Source organism: Lissotriton vulgaris, chromosome 7 (genome assembly GCF_964263255.1).
Source record: "Lissotriton vulgaris chromosome 7, aLisVul1.2, whole genome shotgun sequence".
NCBI classification, from domain to species: domain Eukaryota; kingdom Metazoa; phylum Chordata; class Amphibia; order Caudata; family Salamandridae; genus Lissotriton; species Lissotriton vulgaris.
The window spans coordinates 192,849,219-192,867,633 of NC_141695.1; the positions used below are offsets into that span (position 1 = coordinate 192,849,219).

Genomic DNA, 18,415 nt, shown 5'->3' on the forward strand with positions numbered 1-18,415 from the left:
TAAGAGACCAAATTATGATGAAGACTAAAAGCAAGACGATTCAAGAACGTTTATGGATGGGAACGGAATCTTCTCTAAATGCTGTACAAAATATTTCTAAAGGGATTGAACAGTCAGAAATATTTTTCTATGAAATCAGAGGCCAAGAAGTTAAGAGTAAAGACATAATTCCTGAAGTAGAAATAGTAAAAGACCATTCTAATATTAGAAAACCTCCTTTTTTTCCTACCAGGAAAGAGAATTTTGGAAAAGACCACAAGTTTTTCGGAAAAAAAAACCTCAAGTGGTTTGTTACAGATGTGGTGGCACTGAAGTTACAAAGGCTGTCCCGCAATGAATAAAATTTGCATTAAATGTAAAAAACCTGGTCGTTTTAGTAAAATGTGCAGATCTTCACAGAAGGTAAATTTAGTGGCATGTGGAAAAAGTGATGATCTCGAACAATTTTCAGAAATCAACAGTTTATTGTGTGTTGGGGATATTGAGTGCAAGAGTTTTCCCAGTGATAAAATTCTGATAAATGGTCAGGGAATTTCCATGCTAATTGATTAATGCGCATGGTACAGTATTATACGCAAAAATATTTTTGACAGATTCTGGAGTACTACAAAATTACTACCACCAGAAGTTCAACCGGGTGGGTATTCTGGCCATAAAATTGACCTTGATGGTTTTATGTGGGCTGATATTGAATTTAAAGACAGAAGGATGAGAGGGACGGTTTATGTTGCAACCAAAGGAGTGTCCATTCTTGGTTGAAAAACAAAAGAGTGTCAGAGGGTCTAACTGGTCTATGTGAGGGTCATTAAACTAACAGAACAAATGTCTACTCATCTGCCCATAGTGAAAAAAGAAGAAGAATTGTTGGATATCAGTGATCACTTACAGGTTGTCCATCAGTCACCACACGGAACCGCCCATCATCATTTGGCATTCCTGTTGTTCACAATCATTGGTACGTCACTGGCTCAGACAAGGAGAGGTCAGATGGTATAACCTCCCGAGAGCCAAGTGGCGGCCAAGTAGTGGTCGAGTGTCACAAACTACCCATCAATTCGTTTGGTGGGTGACTGATTTGCAGTGCTGTGAAAAAGGGGGTGTGTGAAAAGGGTGAGTGAAGATATATAAAATTGGGTGAGAGAGCAATAATAAGAAAACTTTATTAGGTTATATGCTCGCTCCGCCAATATTAAAAAGCAGCATAGGTAGCTTTAACAAATAACTACCCTGATATTAAATTGGTCGACATGTTTCAGCAAACTTCTGCGGACTATCGAGTCCATTGCTTTCATCAGGACCTATAAACGTATGAATGCTACTGCAAAAAGTAATGTGACATGAAAAAATAAATAAATAGTGGCTCAATACTTATATTTCTCACAACATGAAAAAAGATCACCTGCTTTGTAAGGTGTATCCTTTTGTTTGTAGAAAATATGTTCATCACATGTTAGTAGGAGTAGATCGCTCCACCCCGCCTGGCAAGGCTCAGGACTCGAGGGAAGCACCGCACTCTCCGTCGGTACTCCAATGCCTCCGTCTGAGCCAGTTAGGGAGGTCAAACTGGCTCAGACGGAGGCATTGGAGCAAATGATGAAGGGCGGTTCCGTGTGGTGACTGATGGACAACCTGTAAGTGATCACTGATATCCAACAATTCTTCTTCTTTTTTCACTATGGGCAGATGAGTAGACATTTGTTCTGTTAGTTTAATGACCCTCACATAGACCAGTTAGACCCTCTGACACTCTTTTGTTTTTCTACATGTAGCTAGGGAATGTGTCTTGGTCTTTAAAATCCCTCAGGCCCTCCTCCTATCCTTATGTGTCCATTCTTGGTTGGCCTCACCAACAAGAGATGGGCATTAAGCTTGATCCTAATGCATCCCCGCCTGTGTATGTTGTACCTCCTGAGGATAATGAGTTCACAACCAAAATTAGAAATAAGTTTCCTTCAAATTTTACTGATGATTTTGGAAAGTTTATTAACTTTCAACACAAAATTATTCTTAAGGAGGGGGCTATTCCTGTTCGACATAGAGTTAGAAATGTACCATTGGCATATTGTGATAAATTGAAATTGATTTTGTCTGATCTGGTATCTAGGAAAATCATTGAACCTACAGAGTCTTCCCCCTGGGTTTCGCCAGTGGTTTTATCGCTCAAAAGCAATGGCGAACTTTGTCTTTTGTGTGGATCTTCGCAGTTTAAATAAAGAAATCTGGATTGATAGGTATCCTTTACCTCATATTCATGAGCTAATTTCCACATTATCTGGTGCCAGTGTTTTTTCCACCATAGATCTGGCTAGTGCCTATCACCAAGTGTTCCTACACGAAGAATCAACATTTCTAACTACCTTTATTACACCTGAAGGTATGTTTCAGTTTTGCCGCATGCCAATTGGCCTAGCCAGCGCGGCATCTGTTTTCCAAAGACTTATGAAATAGGTCCTGGAAGGGTGTACTGGTGCCATTGCCTTCCAGGATGATATCTTAATTTTTGGAAAAGATTTTGAAGACCATGACAAGAATTTGGAAAAAGTATGTGTACAGGGAAAAGGTCTAAATTTGAAGTTTTCTAAATGTAAATTCAGACAGAGTAAGGTAGAATATCTTGGTCACGAGATTTCTTCTCAAGGTATTAAGCCTAGATTTAATCAAATTAAGAGTATGTCTAATGCTCCTGCCCCATCAACAAAGGAACAACTTGTATCATTTTTAGGGCTTACAGAATTTTACAATAAATTTGTACAAGATTACTCTTCAAAAGTTCATGCGTTGAGATCTTTATTAAAGAAAGATGTGAAATTTGTATGGAACAAAGAGCAACAGTCTGCTTTTGAATCACTCAAGAAAGAAATTGTAAATGATCCTTTTTTTAAGACCTTTTGAAATTCGCAAAGATTGTATTGTGTCTGTTGATGCTAGTAATGTTGGTTTAGGCTCTGTTCTAATGCAAAGAAACATGGGTGAAGAATATGTAGTTTCATATGATTCAAGAACTCTTCGGGGTGCAGAATACAACTATTCTACCATAGAAAAAGAATTGTTAGCATGTACTTGGGCTGTGCAACACTTTCGACAATTTTTGTGGGGCACTAAATTTCGTTTATGAACTGATCACAAGCCATTGATTAATATGTTGGCAGCTGGCGGTGGCAGGAATTTAACTGGTCTGTTAGCACGTCTAGCTGCTAAGCTACAGGAATTTCAATGTGTAGTTGAATATGTTCCTGGTCGTCTCAATGTACATGCTGACTGTATGTCTCGATTGCCGTTATCCAACACATTTGACATTGCCAACATTAGAGTTGATTGTGATGTTGCATTTTCTATTGAAGATGTCAATGGTGAGAATTTCAAAGTTTTACCTGATATTATTTCTGAAACTGAGTGGAAAGCAGCCATGTGTGAAGACAGCGACTTGTCTGATGTTGTAAAATTCATGCAACTGGGTTGGCCTGAGGAACGGAAGTTATCTGGCGATCTTGTATCTTTTTGTAAAATAAAAGATTAACTCATGTTTGACTATGGTTTTGTAACCAGAGGTAATAAGATAGTTCCATCATCTAAGTTAAGAGAGAAAGTCATTTCTGTGGCCAATGAAGGTTATATGGGAATGTCCAGTACCAAAAGGCGTATTAGGGAATTCTATTGGTGGCCTGGGGTTGACAGGAAGGTTGACAAGTGGGTTAGTTCATGTTCTCCTTGTGCCAAAAGCGATAAAACTGTTAAACCTCTGGTTGTTGATGTTTCTCTCCATTGAGTTTGTTGATTGTCCCTGGAACAAACTTGGCATTGACATTATTGGTCTGCTCAATTTATATCCCAACAAGGATGTATTTGCTTTGGTGTTAATTGACTACTTCTCTAAATGGCCTGAGTTGAAGGTGGTTGATAAGATTGGTTCTACACAAGGTATTGAATTTCTAGATGAGTTTTTTTGCAGAGAGGGCATTCCTGCGGAAATTGTTTCAGACAATGGTCTTCAGTTTATCAGCAAAGAGTTGGTTTATTTGTTGAACGGTGCGGCATAGTACATAAAAGAGTGTCTAATTATAACCCTCAGGCCAACGGTCAAATTGAACGCTTTAATAGGGTAATTAAAGAGTCAATTCAACTTGCTGTTAGAAGTGATTTGGAGTGGAAAAAAGCGTCATGTGCAACCATGTTGTCATACCGTACGTCTCCCAATTCTGTGACTGGTTTATCACCTTTTGAAAAGTTGCGAGGTAGAAAACCCGGATCTAAACTTTTTCCGTGGTGGATGAAAATTTAAGTTCCTTGCAAGTCTTCATTTGATCCTTCTCAGGTTAGAGACAAAGTTCTGAAGTATCAAGAAAAGATGAGAAGAAATCCTCTGCAAGTGTCCAGTGATAGTTCTAAGATTAAAGTGGGTGATTTTGTTTGTGTCAAGTTTGGTGGTGTTTGTGGTAATAAGTGGGCTAAATGGTCTAATCCATGCAAAGTGTTAGAAGTTTTCAGTAAGGCAGTAAGATTGGAAGGTGGTAAAATTTGGAACTTTAGACGTATCTCCTTATGTAAAGCTGCAAATTTTAAGGATATTCCTCAATCCCAGCCTTGTGATAATTATGAGACCTACTCTGCCATGTTAGACACTTTTGGAAATGATCTACCAATTTCAGACACTACTTTGCCTGCTTCTGCTAATGCAAGTAATGTTCATGATTCTATTCCTCGTGTATCTTGTGACAATGATAAGAATGTGGGTAATGTTGTTTCAGAATCTAGTAATGTTAATTTAAGGAAAAGTTCTCGCATCAAACATATTCCTGTAAAATTGCGGGATTTTGTTCAATAATTTTTTTTAAATTATTTTTATTATTACCATTATTTTATTTTTTTGTTTTTTTTTCAAAGGGGGAAGGTGTGTAGTATTCTCGGTTAGAATAATCATTTAGAATTGTTATTGTATCTTTAGTCCTTAACATTCTTTATGTGGGAGTTGGGCAGAGGGAGCCTCACTTTGATGCACTGTGGATGTATAAGCTGTTGTTGGAATAAACTTCTTCTCTTACAAGTGAACTTTGACTACCAGATTACGTTAGGGGAGTCGATGTAGACCCGGTCTGGAGATATATGATGAAGTTTAAGCAAAAGCAAGGGCAACTCTTCATACCGGTCACCTCCAAGTCGAAAGGGATTTTTTTTGTGGTTTTTTGGAGGAAGCAAGAAACACTTCTTTCTCCATGAGCATAAGGCCCTGCCAGAAATTGTCCTATACCATCCTCATTCAGGATGGCAGCAGACAAAACATTCTGACTGAGTGAATGAGTTGTAGAAGCAGCCAGCAAGGAAGATTGGTAAATGAGTGTCAGACTTCAGCATACCCACCTGTGATGCATAGAAACGGAAAAGCTGCCCATCCAATGTAGAAAGACCAGCCGTACGCTAATTCGGAGTGGTCATGGTTGACAATTCTCACAGTTTTCCCAGTGTAAACAGCCATTGCAATGGTCAGGAACACCACTGAAATAAAACAAAACAAAATAATGTTTAAAGCATCTTTGAATTAACCCAAGTATTCAATAAGGAGAAGATACTTGGCCTCTGGGTACGCTGTGAAAGGACTTCTCTGATCATTCTATAATGAAAATGGGAGATATCCAGACAGGGAATGCCCCTGAACATGAGAGGAGAACTGCATGGCCCATCTAGCAAATGAGTGACTTTAACCTAACCCCACTGGCCGTAGAGAGGCACCACCATGTTGGCAAATTGTAATCAAGATGAATCAGCAGCCTTTCTGTCTTTATTTTGAGTATAACATTATATATCCTCAGCCATCAACTGCCCGCATCCTCCTTTAAACATTCCTTCAACATCTGTCTCAGCACCACACTACGGGGCATATTAGCAAGCGGAAGCGATAATTATCGCTGACCGCTGCTAGCGTGAGGAAATCTATCGCCCGCTATCGCTGGCTATAATCTCCATGGTAGCATTGTATTAACAACGCTTAACGCCTTGGAGATACAAATCCCAGCGATAGCGGGGATTATCGCCGTTTTCAATGGAATATCGCTGGTTTTCCAGCGATATTCCGTTGAAAATGGTGATAACCTTGCTGATAGGGCAGGACAGTCTTAGCCATGTAATCCACCTCCCATTGGATTCCCTGGCTAACTACAGGTCACAAGCAGGCGTTAGAAAAGGAGCGTTAACTGTGGTTAGCGCTACTTTTCCTAATGCTCTGCTTATTAGCGAGCAGCTTGATAATAGGAGAAATGTCGCTTAGCGACATTTCTCCTATTATTTTGCCCCAGACCGACCACTTTGCATCGCATTAGAGATGCAAAGCTGGGCGTTATTGATAAGGGCGCATAATCAGCAAAACACGCGATAGCGTGTCTTTGCTGATAGGGCGAACAAATTATCGCGCTTTTTGGCCGAAAACGGCCGCTAAAGCGGCGATAATTTCAAATCGCCTGCCTTGTTAATATGCCTCTACATTCCATAACATCTCTATGACATCATATGATGATTCTAACAGAAGGCTGTAAAACATGAGCAGATACCACACATCTCTCTTTCCACAATAAATGAAACAGACAAAGAAAATAGGAAGAAAACAAATTGCCATATAGTGCATTTGAAAATACTATAAAAAACTAATTCACATGTAGTATAACACCATACCTTAGCATACAATACAAAAGTGCAGTTTAACTCTTTAAAAACATAAATAAATGAAAAAAACATTAGACGGATTTTGAAACTTCTAGAGTACTGACAATCCATTAGATAAAATGGTATACACAGGTATTACACAAAGTCTGGAAGATGTTTTCGTTTTCCGACATATTACGCAAAGTCTTAAAGGTGTTTTGGTTTTCTGACACACTTCATACTTTTCATCAAATTCCTCTATATCTTTTGAGATCAGTTGGACACGATTATCTGTCAACATAGTCTCAGGAGAACCTCCTTGGGGCTCTGGCAAAAATCTCATCCACAAATTCGATAAAATCCTTGGACTCTGTAGTATTGGAACTTTTCTCAGTCTCTCAGGAGGAAAAAGCCTTGAGCCTCTCATCAACAAATCCTTTTTGTGCGACAGCTCATCCTTAATAGACCAAAAACCTCTATGTAACATCTCACCTTTCTTGTCATTGCACCACCCATTTTTTAAACAACCTATTGCCACCTGAAGAACAAGAGTCCGTATTCAATTCAGTCACTCACTCATCTTCATTGATAATGGAATCCCGGACTATAACCGTTAATACCCAGGCATCCAGACAACTACACTCATCATCAGATTGTTCAGGCTGCTCTTCCCACCAGAGTCTAGATATAGATTCAGCAAGGCAATGTTTTGCTCCAGGAAGATAACACATCTCAGAGTGGTACTCTCGAAGTGCAACAACCCATTTCCTGATACGACCAAAGATGGGATCAATTCTCTTCCACATGAAAACCTTCTTAAGAAGATTATGATATGTCTTCACCATATATTTGCTACAACAAATAAAATGCCTCAGTTTTCTTAGAACCCAGTGTACAGCCAACACCTCTTTTCTATAGCCAAATAACTGACCTCTGCTCCTTTCATGCTCCTAGAAAGAGGACTCAGTAACTGCTCTTTCTGAGATGCTCTGGTGAGACTTTGTCCCCCAGCAGACTTTCCAGCCTCTATGTGGCCAGGAGGAGAGGGCCCAATGCTCACTACGCTCTTAAGCAATTCATCTCTCCTGCAGCGTAGGACTCCATAACTGCACTTCTTGAGCTGCTGGGGTGGGACTGCCTTCCCCAGCAGTCTTTGCAGCCTCTGTGTGGCCAGGAGGAGGGGCCACAACGCTCAGCACACTCTGAAGCACTTCATCTCTTTCACAAGACACGCCCGGGCGCATGCCCAGGCCAACGCCAGGCCAAGAGCGGGACTGTCTGCACCTGTCTGAGGCCAGATGAGGCTGGGCTGGTCCCACTCTCTTGGCTCGGCTGCATCAGATACTATCACGCAGGATGGTCCTGTGCTTCATGTTAAACCTGCTGTTAAACCATACAAACTATGTTTGTTATATCCTACAATTTTCGACCTACATGCACTCTGTAATTTTTATATCCTATAATTGTTGACCTACATGTACTCTATACAGCGTGACCAAGCCTTATTGGCGAAACGCGTCGTGGAGATTATTTCATCTGCCTAATAAATTCTTAAACTGGAGCTCTGGGTGTCCTGTTTTTTCAATATTTTGAAGGTTCGAGGAGTGAATATATATATATATATATATCTATACTACTATTATAAAGAGAGAACTGTGTCCTTTGAGCCAGGTAAACTCGAAAAGTACACCACCAATCCAAACACCCAATACATCTTTGAAAACGTCAGGGCAAGCAGAAGGACATAGGCTATATAAAAACAAAATATATATGTTAGAAGGGAAACGTAATTTTTAAGGGAAAGTAGTCCCTTAGAAGTAGCGCCAGCTAACGACGTGCGTGCTGATGCGCGCTGACATCACGGGGGAGCGCGGAAGCCGGAAGCAACACCCTGCGAGGAGCGGACAGGAGAAACAAAGCAACACCCTCCAAGGTCCGGAGTGCGTAGAGGAGCGTTGACATGCCCAGGGGAGCGCAGAGTAAGAGCGGACAGGAGAGTCGGCAGAAGCGGCCAGGACCAAGAAAACGAGCGCGGAGAAACAGCGGAAGCGACACCCTCCAAGGTCCGGAGCGAGTAGAGGAGCGTCGACATGCCCAGGGGAGCGCGGAGTAAAAGCGGACAGGAGAGTCGGCAGAAGCGGCCAGGACCAACAAAATGGGAGCAAGGGAACACTGTAAGTACGCTCTGCTTCTCCGGCCGCTCTGCTGCGCCTCTCCTGCTGCGATGCTGCCCCCAGCACCCTTCTGTCGCCGGGGCGGGCTGCTAGTATATATATATACATATATATATATATATATATATATATATACATACATACATACATATATATATATATATAAAACAAAAGCAATTTTTCATCACAAACCACCGGCAAGGCAGCTGAGCATATATAGTTAGGGATTAGCATTTAAAAAACCTTATTTTATTTGCACAAAACCATTGAAATTCCATATATAGTTAGTTGCACTAACTATATATCGCGGACCCGCAATCCACTGCTAATGATGTCACATATTACATCATTCATGACATGGTCAGTGACATCACTGATGACATCACTGATGACATCTCAAATGACATCACTGATGACATCACTGATGACATCACTGATGACAACACCCAGTGACTGTATGTTTCTGTAAAGTTAAAATATGTCTTACATATTGAAGAATGAGTGGATGTATAAGTGTCTGGATGAAGGATTTAGTAGGTGCATGACTGACTGTATGAGAGAATGATTAAATGTGTCTCACTGAGTGTATGGGTTAGTGATTAAAGTGTCTTAATTTGGCAATCATTATTTATGTTGTTCTGTAAACTGCTGCATGTTTAAATCAGTAGCTATATCAGTAACTATATGGGTTATTGAATGGTTGCCCAAGTATTTGTATGGGAGACTGAGTATGTGTGTGGGTTAGGCATGGGCGGAAAATCCGTTCCGCTCGCGGATTTTGCGGATTTTCGGGAAATCCGCAATCCGCGAGATTCGCGAATCTCCCGCAAAATCCGCAAATCCGCGAGCAGCGGATTTTGCTCGCACTGCTCGCACTGTTCGCGTGAGTTCGCGCCCCGCGAATAAGTGCAAAATTGCAGAAATACGATCTTAGCAAAACTGAAAGTAACTACTTACCAGGTTCAAAAGTTCAGGCTCATCATTAGTAGCCATTTCCTGTAGTGCTTCCTGAGGGGCCCCTCCAGAGTTCAGTTGCCAGTTGAAACTATTATGTGACCCTGCTCTGAACCTCAGAATAGTTACACATATGCCACAAAGGTCCTGAATTACAGCTAAGGGAGACAAGCAGGAGCCAGGCTGGAAGTTAAAATCCAATAATCAGCCCCTAATTCATTATTGTCAGTTGGGGCAGGGCAGGTGTTGTAACTAATTTTGCAACAATGAAAGCACTTAGCAAGTGCAAAAGATCACTAATCAGGGCGCACTAAGGAAGCAGGTGCCAGCTAAAAAAATATTCTGTGACACATTAATCAGCCCCAAATTAATTCAGGTCACTTGAGGCAGGGAAGGTGTGCTTTGCTTTGCCGAAAATAATGTACACTGGACAACCAGAGGGTGTGGTGATGAAACAGAGGGTGGCATGGGTGGGCCAGAGGGTGGCATGAGTAGTCAGAGAGTGGCAGTGGTGACAGAGAGTGGCAGTGATGAAGAAGAGTGTCCCAAACAGGCTGGACACGTAGAAACAACAAGTTCGCAAAACTTGCGACCCGACAGGTAAGTTCGCAAATTGCGAAATTGTAAAAACCCTCGCGAACTGGCAGAAACACGGGCGAACACAAAAAAAAAAATCCGCAAATTCGCGGGAATTCGCGGATTTTGCGGATTGCGAATCCGCAAATCCGCAAAATTCACGAACGCGAGATCCGCAAAATTCGCTCATGCTTAGTGTGGGTGGCTGGGAGGTGTATAACTCTGTGCATAGATGTGTGAGCAGTTGATTCCCTAGGTGTATGGGTTCAAAAGTGCATGTAGAAACAGCTGTATGGACAGTTGACTGTGTGCATGAGTATATTGGTGAGTGAATGGATATCTCAGTGCTACATGTCAAAGTAAGTACATATGTAAAACACACTCCATGTGAGAGTTGACATATATAAATAACTGAACATAAGAGCCAGTGAATGTGTGAGTGGCTGTATGAATCATTGTGAACTTGTATCAAGGATTGTATAAGAGAGTAAATATGTGTTACTATATGTTTGAATAAGTAAGGTGTGTATAACTGTATAGTTGAGGAAATGGAGATGTGAGTGATTCTTTGCATGACTGACTAGGTGTGTGAGTAACTCCATGGATGTGTGACAGTCTGTGAGAGCCTGTTTACACTGAGTGTATCTAAGGTTATATTAGAGTCTGAAGATGTATTATCACATAAATGATATCATCAGTGATGTAATCAGTAATGTCAAATGAGATGTCAGTGATGTCATCAGTGATGTCATTTGAGATGTCATCAGTGATGTCATCAGTGATGTCATTTGAGATGTCATCAGTGATGTCATCAGTGATGTCACTGACCATGTCATGAATGATGTAATATGTGACATCATTAGCAGTGGATTGCGGGTCCGCGATATATAGTTAGTGCAACTAACTATATATGGAATTTCAATGGTTTTGTGAAAATAAAATAAGGTTTTTTAAATGCTAATCCCTAACTATATATGGTCTATAACCTATGATTTTTTCAGTGAATTTTCAAGGTTTTGTAAATGCAAATTCCTAACTATATATGGTCTATAACCTATGTTTTTTTCTGTGAATTTCATTGGTTTTTTAAAAGCTAATATCTATAGCTGTAAAATATATTCTTTATTAAGTGACGTATCACGTAGCCCGTGAGACGCCTCATGATGCATCGCATAACCGTGACGTATCGAATCTGCAGCGCAAACCAAACCCAAAACGTAAGCGCGCCAGAACACGCTTAAAGATATATATATTTTTTTAACCTTAATTAGACAAAATCCACACGTGCACATATCACAAACGTTCAAAAAACACAATATGTCGGACTCCCGTTACGCTGCCGGTTAGCTGCCCGGTTAATGGAAAGGGGCGACCACTCGGTCCCCCCGAACGTATGGCGGAGTACCACGATCCCCCCGGGAAGCCATCTTGGGCGGGAGGCGAGTCTCGGCTGGTATGCCCGAAGCGGCGTAGCCGGGGCGCGCCTTTTCCCGCCCTAGAGTGGGTTGGCCTAGACACTGACGCGGCTGGCCACGCCCTTGGGGCAGGCAGGGGCGGGTTTACGCCCGCCCTGAAGACGGATAAAAGGCGAAGCAAGATCAGAAGGCATCCTCTTGTTCCTGTGCTCTGAAGCTGCACCTCCTCGCTGCACGTGAGCTCGAGACGGAACGAAGAGCCAATTTTGAGCGTTGTAATCGTTCTTGTTTGTTTTTCAGATACTCTGTTGGAGAATGCCGAAGAAGGCGGGAAAGCGCATGACTACTGACCAGATGCTGCGCGTTCTCATGAAAGAGATGACCGAACTAAAGAGGCGAATGGATAAAAACGAGGAACGGGGACCGAAACGTCCTTTGGCGGGAGCAGCCCCGGGAGGGAAATACAAGAGGCCCAGGAGGGGAGCAGCTGGGGAAGACATCCCGGGTCCCAGTACCCCGCTCGAGGCACCCACTCCCGTGCCGGAGGAAGGGAATCCGATTCCCGTTGTGGTCACCCCCGTGTCCGGGGAAGATATGCCGCCCGAGCTGGCAGCACAATTAGCAGCGTGGTTGGGTAAAGGTAGCGAGGGCGCCACGGCTGTCGACGCACAGGTGCTGATGAAGCAACTGCGTGAGTCACGGGAAGCAGCGAAGGTGTCCACGCCGGCTGCAGCTGTAGAGAAGCCACAGGGGACGGGTTCAGTAGCAGAGGCAGCGTCCGGTTCAGGTAAGCGGCCATTGCCGATTGCGAGGGATGAGTCAGCACCCTCTCGTAGGGAAAAGTTGGGTCAGCATGTTCCTTTGGCTATTAAAGAGAAGATATGGGCAGGGGAGTACGTAAACATCTTCTCGTTGCTTACTGATCACTATGAGATGGAGCATGTTAAGGGCCAGAAGGATCTCATGCATCCGAGTGTTTGGCGCGCAAAAATGGCCGCCTTTAAGGTAAATGAAAACATTGGCAATTGGGGCAAAGCGTGGGGGGTTTTTACATCGATCTTGGGGGAACGAAGGCCCGATCTGTTACCCGAATTGCCGATTTATCAGTCACGAATCATGGGGTACTCGGTATCACACGAGGGTAATCATTGGTTCTGCTATGATAATCTGTTTAGAAAGGCTAAAGAACATGATAAAAACTTAACGTGGGACTGTTATGATTCTGTGTCATGGTCCAAAATGGAGGATACTGGTATGTTAAAATTGCCATTAGTAGGGAGTAACGTTGGCGAATCCTCCCGCCAGTATGCGGGGACGCCCTTTCGATCAGGTGCGGGTACCGACAATTACTCGAGGCCTGCCGGCAATACGGGAAAAAGGGGGGTTTGTTGGAACTTCAACAGGGGTAAATGTACTAGGCCCCAGGGATCGTGCAAATTTAGACACAAATGTAGTGGGTGTGGGCAATCATCCCATCCTGAGTCCACGTGCAGAGCCAAAACGGGTGATAACGGGGGTAGAGGAGGCGCCAAACAGGTCTAACATAGTCCGAGGGGCGCCTTTACCTACCCCGATTGATACCTTGGCAATGATTCCCTGGCTCAGTGAATACCCGGATCGTACTTCTGCTGGGGTGTTGCGGAACGGGTTTTCCTATGGTTTCCGCATCCCAGTGGGGGACTTTCAAGGTGTAGAGAAATGTAAAAATCAGCTATCGGTCTTCCAGCATACGACCGTGGTACAGGATAAGATCAGGAAGGAGGTTACTCGGGGTCGAGTCGCCGGTCCGTTTAGTGTACCACCGGTTCTTAACTTTGTTTGTTCCCCGTTAGGTGTGGTCCCAAAGAAGGACCCGGGTGAGTTTCGGCTGATACATAATTTATCAGCCCCACGTGGTCTTTCCGTAAACGAAGCGATAGACCCGGAAGTGTGTTCGGTGCGGTACGCATCCTTCGATGAGGCCGTAGCCATTTTGAATCGCCTGGGGCCCGGGGCGCTGATGGCAAAATCTGATATCGAGTCAGCGTTCCGGTTGCTCCCGGTACATCCAGACGATCAGCGTCTCCTTGGTTTCATGTTTCAGGGTCATTATTACATGGATAGGTGTATGCCGATGGGGTGCTCTATATCTTGTGCCTATTTCGAAAAATTCAGTAGTTTTCTACAATGGGTCTTCACAAGGAAGACGGGTTTCCAGCATGTGATGCATTACCTTGATGATTTTTTGTTCCTGGGGGCAGCCGGGGATCCGGAATGTGGCCAGGCTTTGGCGCAATTTTGTGTCTTGATGAAGCAGTTTGGCGTGCCATTGGCACCAGGTAAGACTGTGGGGCCTTCCACTTGCCTCGAGTTCCTGGGGATCGAGTTAGACTCCGGAGAAGGTTGTTTTCGTTTACCAGCTGACAAAGTGTTAAAGTTCAGGACATCCCTGCAAATGTGTATAAGTGGACCTAAGGTTAAGCTGCATCAATTACAGCAGTTAGTTGGCCAGTTGAATTTTGCCCTGAGGGTTATACCAATGGCCCGCCCCTTTTCCCGTTCGATTGCTCAAGCCATGGTCGGCCTGAAGGAGGGCCATCATCGCACAAGGCTCTCGGCAGAGGTCCGCCAGGACATGCGCATTTGGTTGGCATTTCTGGCGGATTTCAATGGTCGAGTCGTCTGGAACAAACCGGCCGTGTCCTCTGAGGAGCTGGGGCTGTGGACAGATTCGGCAGGGAGCATAGGTTTTGGTGCCATCTTCGGCACAAGATGGTCTGCACAAAAGTGGCCGACATGGTGGCATGACAGTGGACTGACAAGTAACATTGCTTTCCTGGAACTTTTCCCCATTTTAGTGGCCCTGAGAACTTGGCCCGAGGGGTTCAAAGATCACTCTGTGGTATTTTGGTCTGACAATATGACCGTGGTCGAGTGTATCAATAGCCAGGCAGCACGATGCAAATGGATTTTGAGACTGCTCAAGGAAATTGTTTTACTGTGTATGCAATTGAATGTGCTATTCAGAGCAAGACATGTCCCAGGGGTAATGAACCAGGCGGCTGATGCACTGTCTCGTTTTCGTATGCAGGCTTTCTGGGGTTTTCTTCCCACAGCGGACCCGGAGCCGGCACCCTTTCCCGAAGCTCTCTGGTCTCTCGGTGCCCCGAACTTCGTGACCTTGTGGGAGAGAGTTTAGCACCCAGGACGAGGAAGGCATATGAAGGGGCGTTCCGGTCCTATTTAGCCTTTTTGGGGACTGATAGAGAGGAGCTTTGGGGCCAGGAGGAGTGGGTGGTAAATTTTCTGATGTCCTTACATCTGGTTGGGAAATCGGTGGCCACGGCTCAGAGGCACCGGGCTGCCATTTCCTTTGTTGCTAGGGCTCATGGGATCCATGACCCGACAGCGTCTTTCGTAGTACAGAAAGCGCTACGGGGGTGGCAACGCCTTGAGGGTCGCAGAGTAGACGATAGGCGCCCGATAGGTTTGGATAGGCTGGCCCAGTTATTATCCAGACTCCCTGCTACGAGTACATCTCAGTTTGAGACAGTGTTATTCCGAGCCGCTTTTACGCTGGCATTCCATGGGGCTATGCGGGTAAGCGAACTAGTGGCGAGGAACAAGCAGGATGTGACAGGAGGATTGTGCCAGGAGCACGTCCAGATCAGAGGGGAGACAATGACGGTCTCATTTGTCAGGTCCAAGACCGATCAAAGTGGGATGGGCGACTGCGTAATCATACGCAGGATTCCCGGGTCCTCCATGTGCCCGGTAAAATGTTTAGAAGATTATTTAGCACGAAGGGTGGCATCATGGGGGGGGACCTTGTTGAGACACGCTGACGCCACCCCACTGACAAAGTTTCAGTTTCAGCGGGTGCTTGCGATGTCGATTGCCGCTGCGGGCTTGAACCCGGGCGAGTTTGGGACCCATTCCTTTCGGATAGGGGCTGCTACAGAAGCTACAGCCAGGGGTCTGAATGTGGAACAAGTTAAACGGGTGGGGCGTTGGTCCTCCAATTGTTATAAAAGGTATGTGCGGTTGCACATGTTGTGAAGCTGTAACGATGCACTCACGCTTCTTGTTTTTGTTTGGTTTTCAGTTGCGCAAGCCTACGAGGCGGGGCGGACTTTGCAGTCGACCCAACACCGGGCCAGCGGTCAGACATCACCGGCTGTGAAAAAGGAAGTGTGGGTCGTGGGCCACTCATACGTGAGACGTGCCGCAGACGTATTCAAGGCAGGTGACATGATTCACGTAGCTGGGGAATACGGGTACAGTGTGTCCTTCTACGGAAGAGGCGGTCTCTGTATTGACCAGTTTCAATCATTTTTTGAGGGTTTGCTAGGGCGGACGAGGTCACCGCCGTCTGTAGTCATAGTACATCTTGGGGGTAATGATTTGGTAACCACTGGTAGACGACTTCTTCTTGAGGCGATGCTTTCCACTGTAAGTTGGTTAGCAAGGAGAGTTCCAGGGTGCACAATTGCGTGGTCCCATATGATCCCACGAAAAGTGTGGCGGGGGGCTATTTCGGTTCCTGCTTTAAATCATTCTGTTAGAAAGCTTAATAACAAAGTGAGTAGGTTGTTCCGTTCCAAGACACTGCATTCTATTTCGCATGGGTGTATTAATGATGACAGTATGTATTTGGGGGATGGAGTGCATTTGTCTCGGGTGGGGAATGAGTTACTCATAGGAGACTTCTTAGCATGGCTAAAAACGTTATACCATGACCTTTAGGTAGGAGTGTTGTGGGGGGTCCGGATAGCCGGTCAACTATCCGGCCTGTGGCGGTAAGGTCATGATCGGTGAGCACTAATTGGAAGATCCCTATGAGTGGGCGTCACCCAGTACGGATGGGAGCGCTCGGGGGAGGTGGCCATTGGCCCCTCAACGGGGAGGCGGTCCCTTCTAAGGATGGGTCGCCGAAAGAAAAGGAAAGGCGGTCAAGGCCCCTTCCTGGGTAGGAGGGGTTACAGCCCCCTCCTGGGGAATTTCCCGGGGCCAGGACGTCTGCGACGGCAGATGTGGTAAGTTGTGTGGGGTTTGGGGGGAGGTCTACGCTACCTTCTAGATACCTCACACGAGTCCTCGTACGACCTCTAAGTGGCGTCGAGTTTTATTGGGGCCCCCGTCAAGTCAAGGGAAATTGGTAATTGCACTTGAGGTACGCCTCTGGGCCGCCCCTCACAAGTGAGGGCGATATTTCTGGGTTAGGGATCTTGACACCGGTTACGACCTTGCCGTTGGCCCTTAAACGTTAGGATGTACAATTTCAAAATTTCAAGTAAATGTTTTGTAGGATGTTAGTTCGGCTAGGAGAACCTTTGTATTAGAGAATCTGTTAAGGTTAGCCAAACATCGCAATGTGGTAATGAAATTGTACATAATATGAAACTGTTTATTTAATGTTTTAATTTTGTTTCATATTTTAATAAATACGGCCGGGAGGGTCACTCCCTCCCGTCTTCCAAAAACTTCAGAACTGTTTCCGGTTTCCCATCCTTGGGGATTGTGTTGAGAGGGGGTGGCGGGTATCTCAGCCATATGGAAAGGGGCGACCACTCGGTCCCCCCGAACGTATGGCAGACTACCACGATCCCCCCGGGAAGCCATCTTGGGCGGGAGGCGAGTCTCGGCTGGTATGCCCGAAGCGGCGTAGCCGGGGCGCGCCTTTTCCCGCCCTAGAGTGGGTTGGCCTAGACACTGACGCGGCTGGCCACGCCCTTGGGGCAGGCAGGGGCGGGTTTACGCCCGCCCTGAAGACGGATAAAAGGCGAAGCAAGATCAGAAGGCATCCTCTTGTTCCTGTGCTCTGAAGCTGCACCTCCTCGCTGCACGTGAGCTCGAGACGGAACGAAGAGCCAATTTTGACCCACCCACCAGCCCCTGAGGACAGCAAGTGGTTTTTTGAATAAAGTTGATGGATAACTCTGATTTTCGTTTACAGGTTGTGGTATTATCGTGATGATTTTGAGTATGTAATAAAGAATGGTCGATTTGTGTTACGTTTCGCAAATAAAGAAATTCTGCTTTAGTGTTCATTGGTAAGCATGCTTGTAATAAAATTGTAGTTGCTACTGTCTTTTTTAGTTTAGTCATTTAGTTAGCATTGTCGTATTTATTTTGGTCGGGCGGTAAGGTCATGATTGGTGAGCACTAATTGGAAGATCCCTATGAGTGGGCATCACCCAGCACGGATGGGAGCGCTCGGGGGAGGTGGCCATTGGCCCCTCAACGGGGAGGCGGTCCCTTCTAAGGATGGGTCGCCGAAAGAAAAGGAAAGGCGGTCAAGGCCCCTTCCTGGGTAGGAGGGGTTACAGCCCCCTCCTGGGGAATTTCCCGGGGCCAGGACGTCTGCGACGGCAGATGTGGTAAGTTGTGTGGGGTTTGGGGGGAGGTCTACGCTACCTTCTAGATACCTCACACGAGTCCTCGTACGACCTCTAAGTGGCGTCGAGTTTTATTGGGGCCCCCGTCAAGTCAAGGGAAATTGGTAATTGCACTTGAGGTACGCCTCTGGGCCGCCCCTCACAAGTGAGGGCGATATTTCTGGGTTAGGGATCTTGACACCGGTTACGACCTTGCCGTTGGCCCTTAAACGTTAGGATGTACAATTTCAAAATTTCAAGTAAATGTTTTGTAGGATGTTAGTTCGGCTAGGAGAACCTTTGTATTAGA

At 45.1% G+C, this 18,415-nt stretch overlaps 1 protein-coding gene across 1 annotated transcript in view; it reads right to left on the reverse strand.

Moving 5' to 3' along the window:
* Positions 1-18,415, reverse strand: part of LOC147701161 (lens fiber membrane intrinsic protein-like) — a 93,867-nt gene that overhangs the window by 4,568 nt on the left and 70,884 nt on the right. Inside the window, exon 4 of the mRNA XM_086929921.1 lies at positions 5,356-5,490. Within this exon, the coding sequence (XP_086786047.1) occupies positions 5,356-5,490 (135 nt within the window). The remainder of the gene's footprint in view (positions 1-5,355; positions 5,491-18,415) is intronic.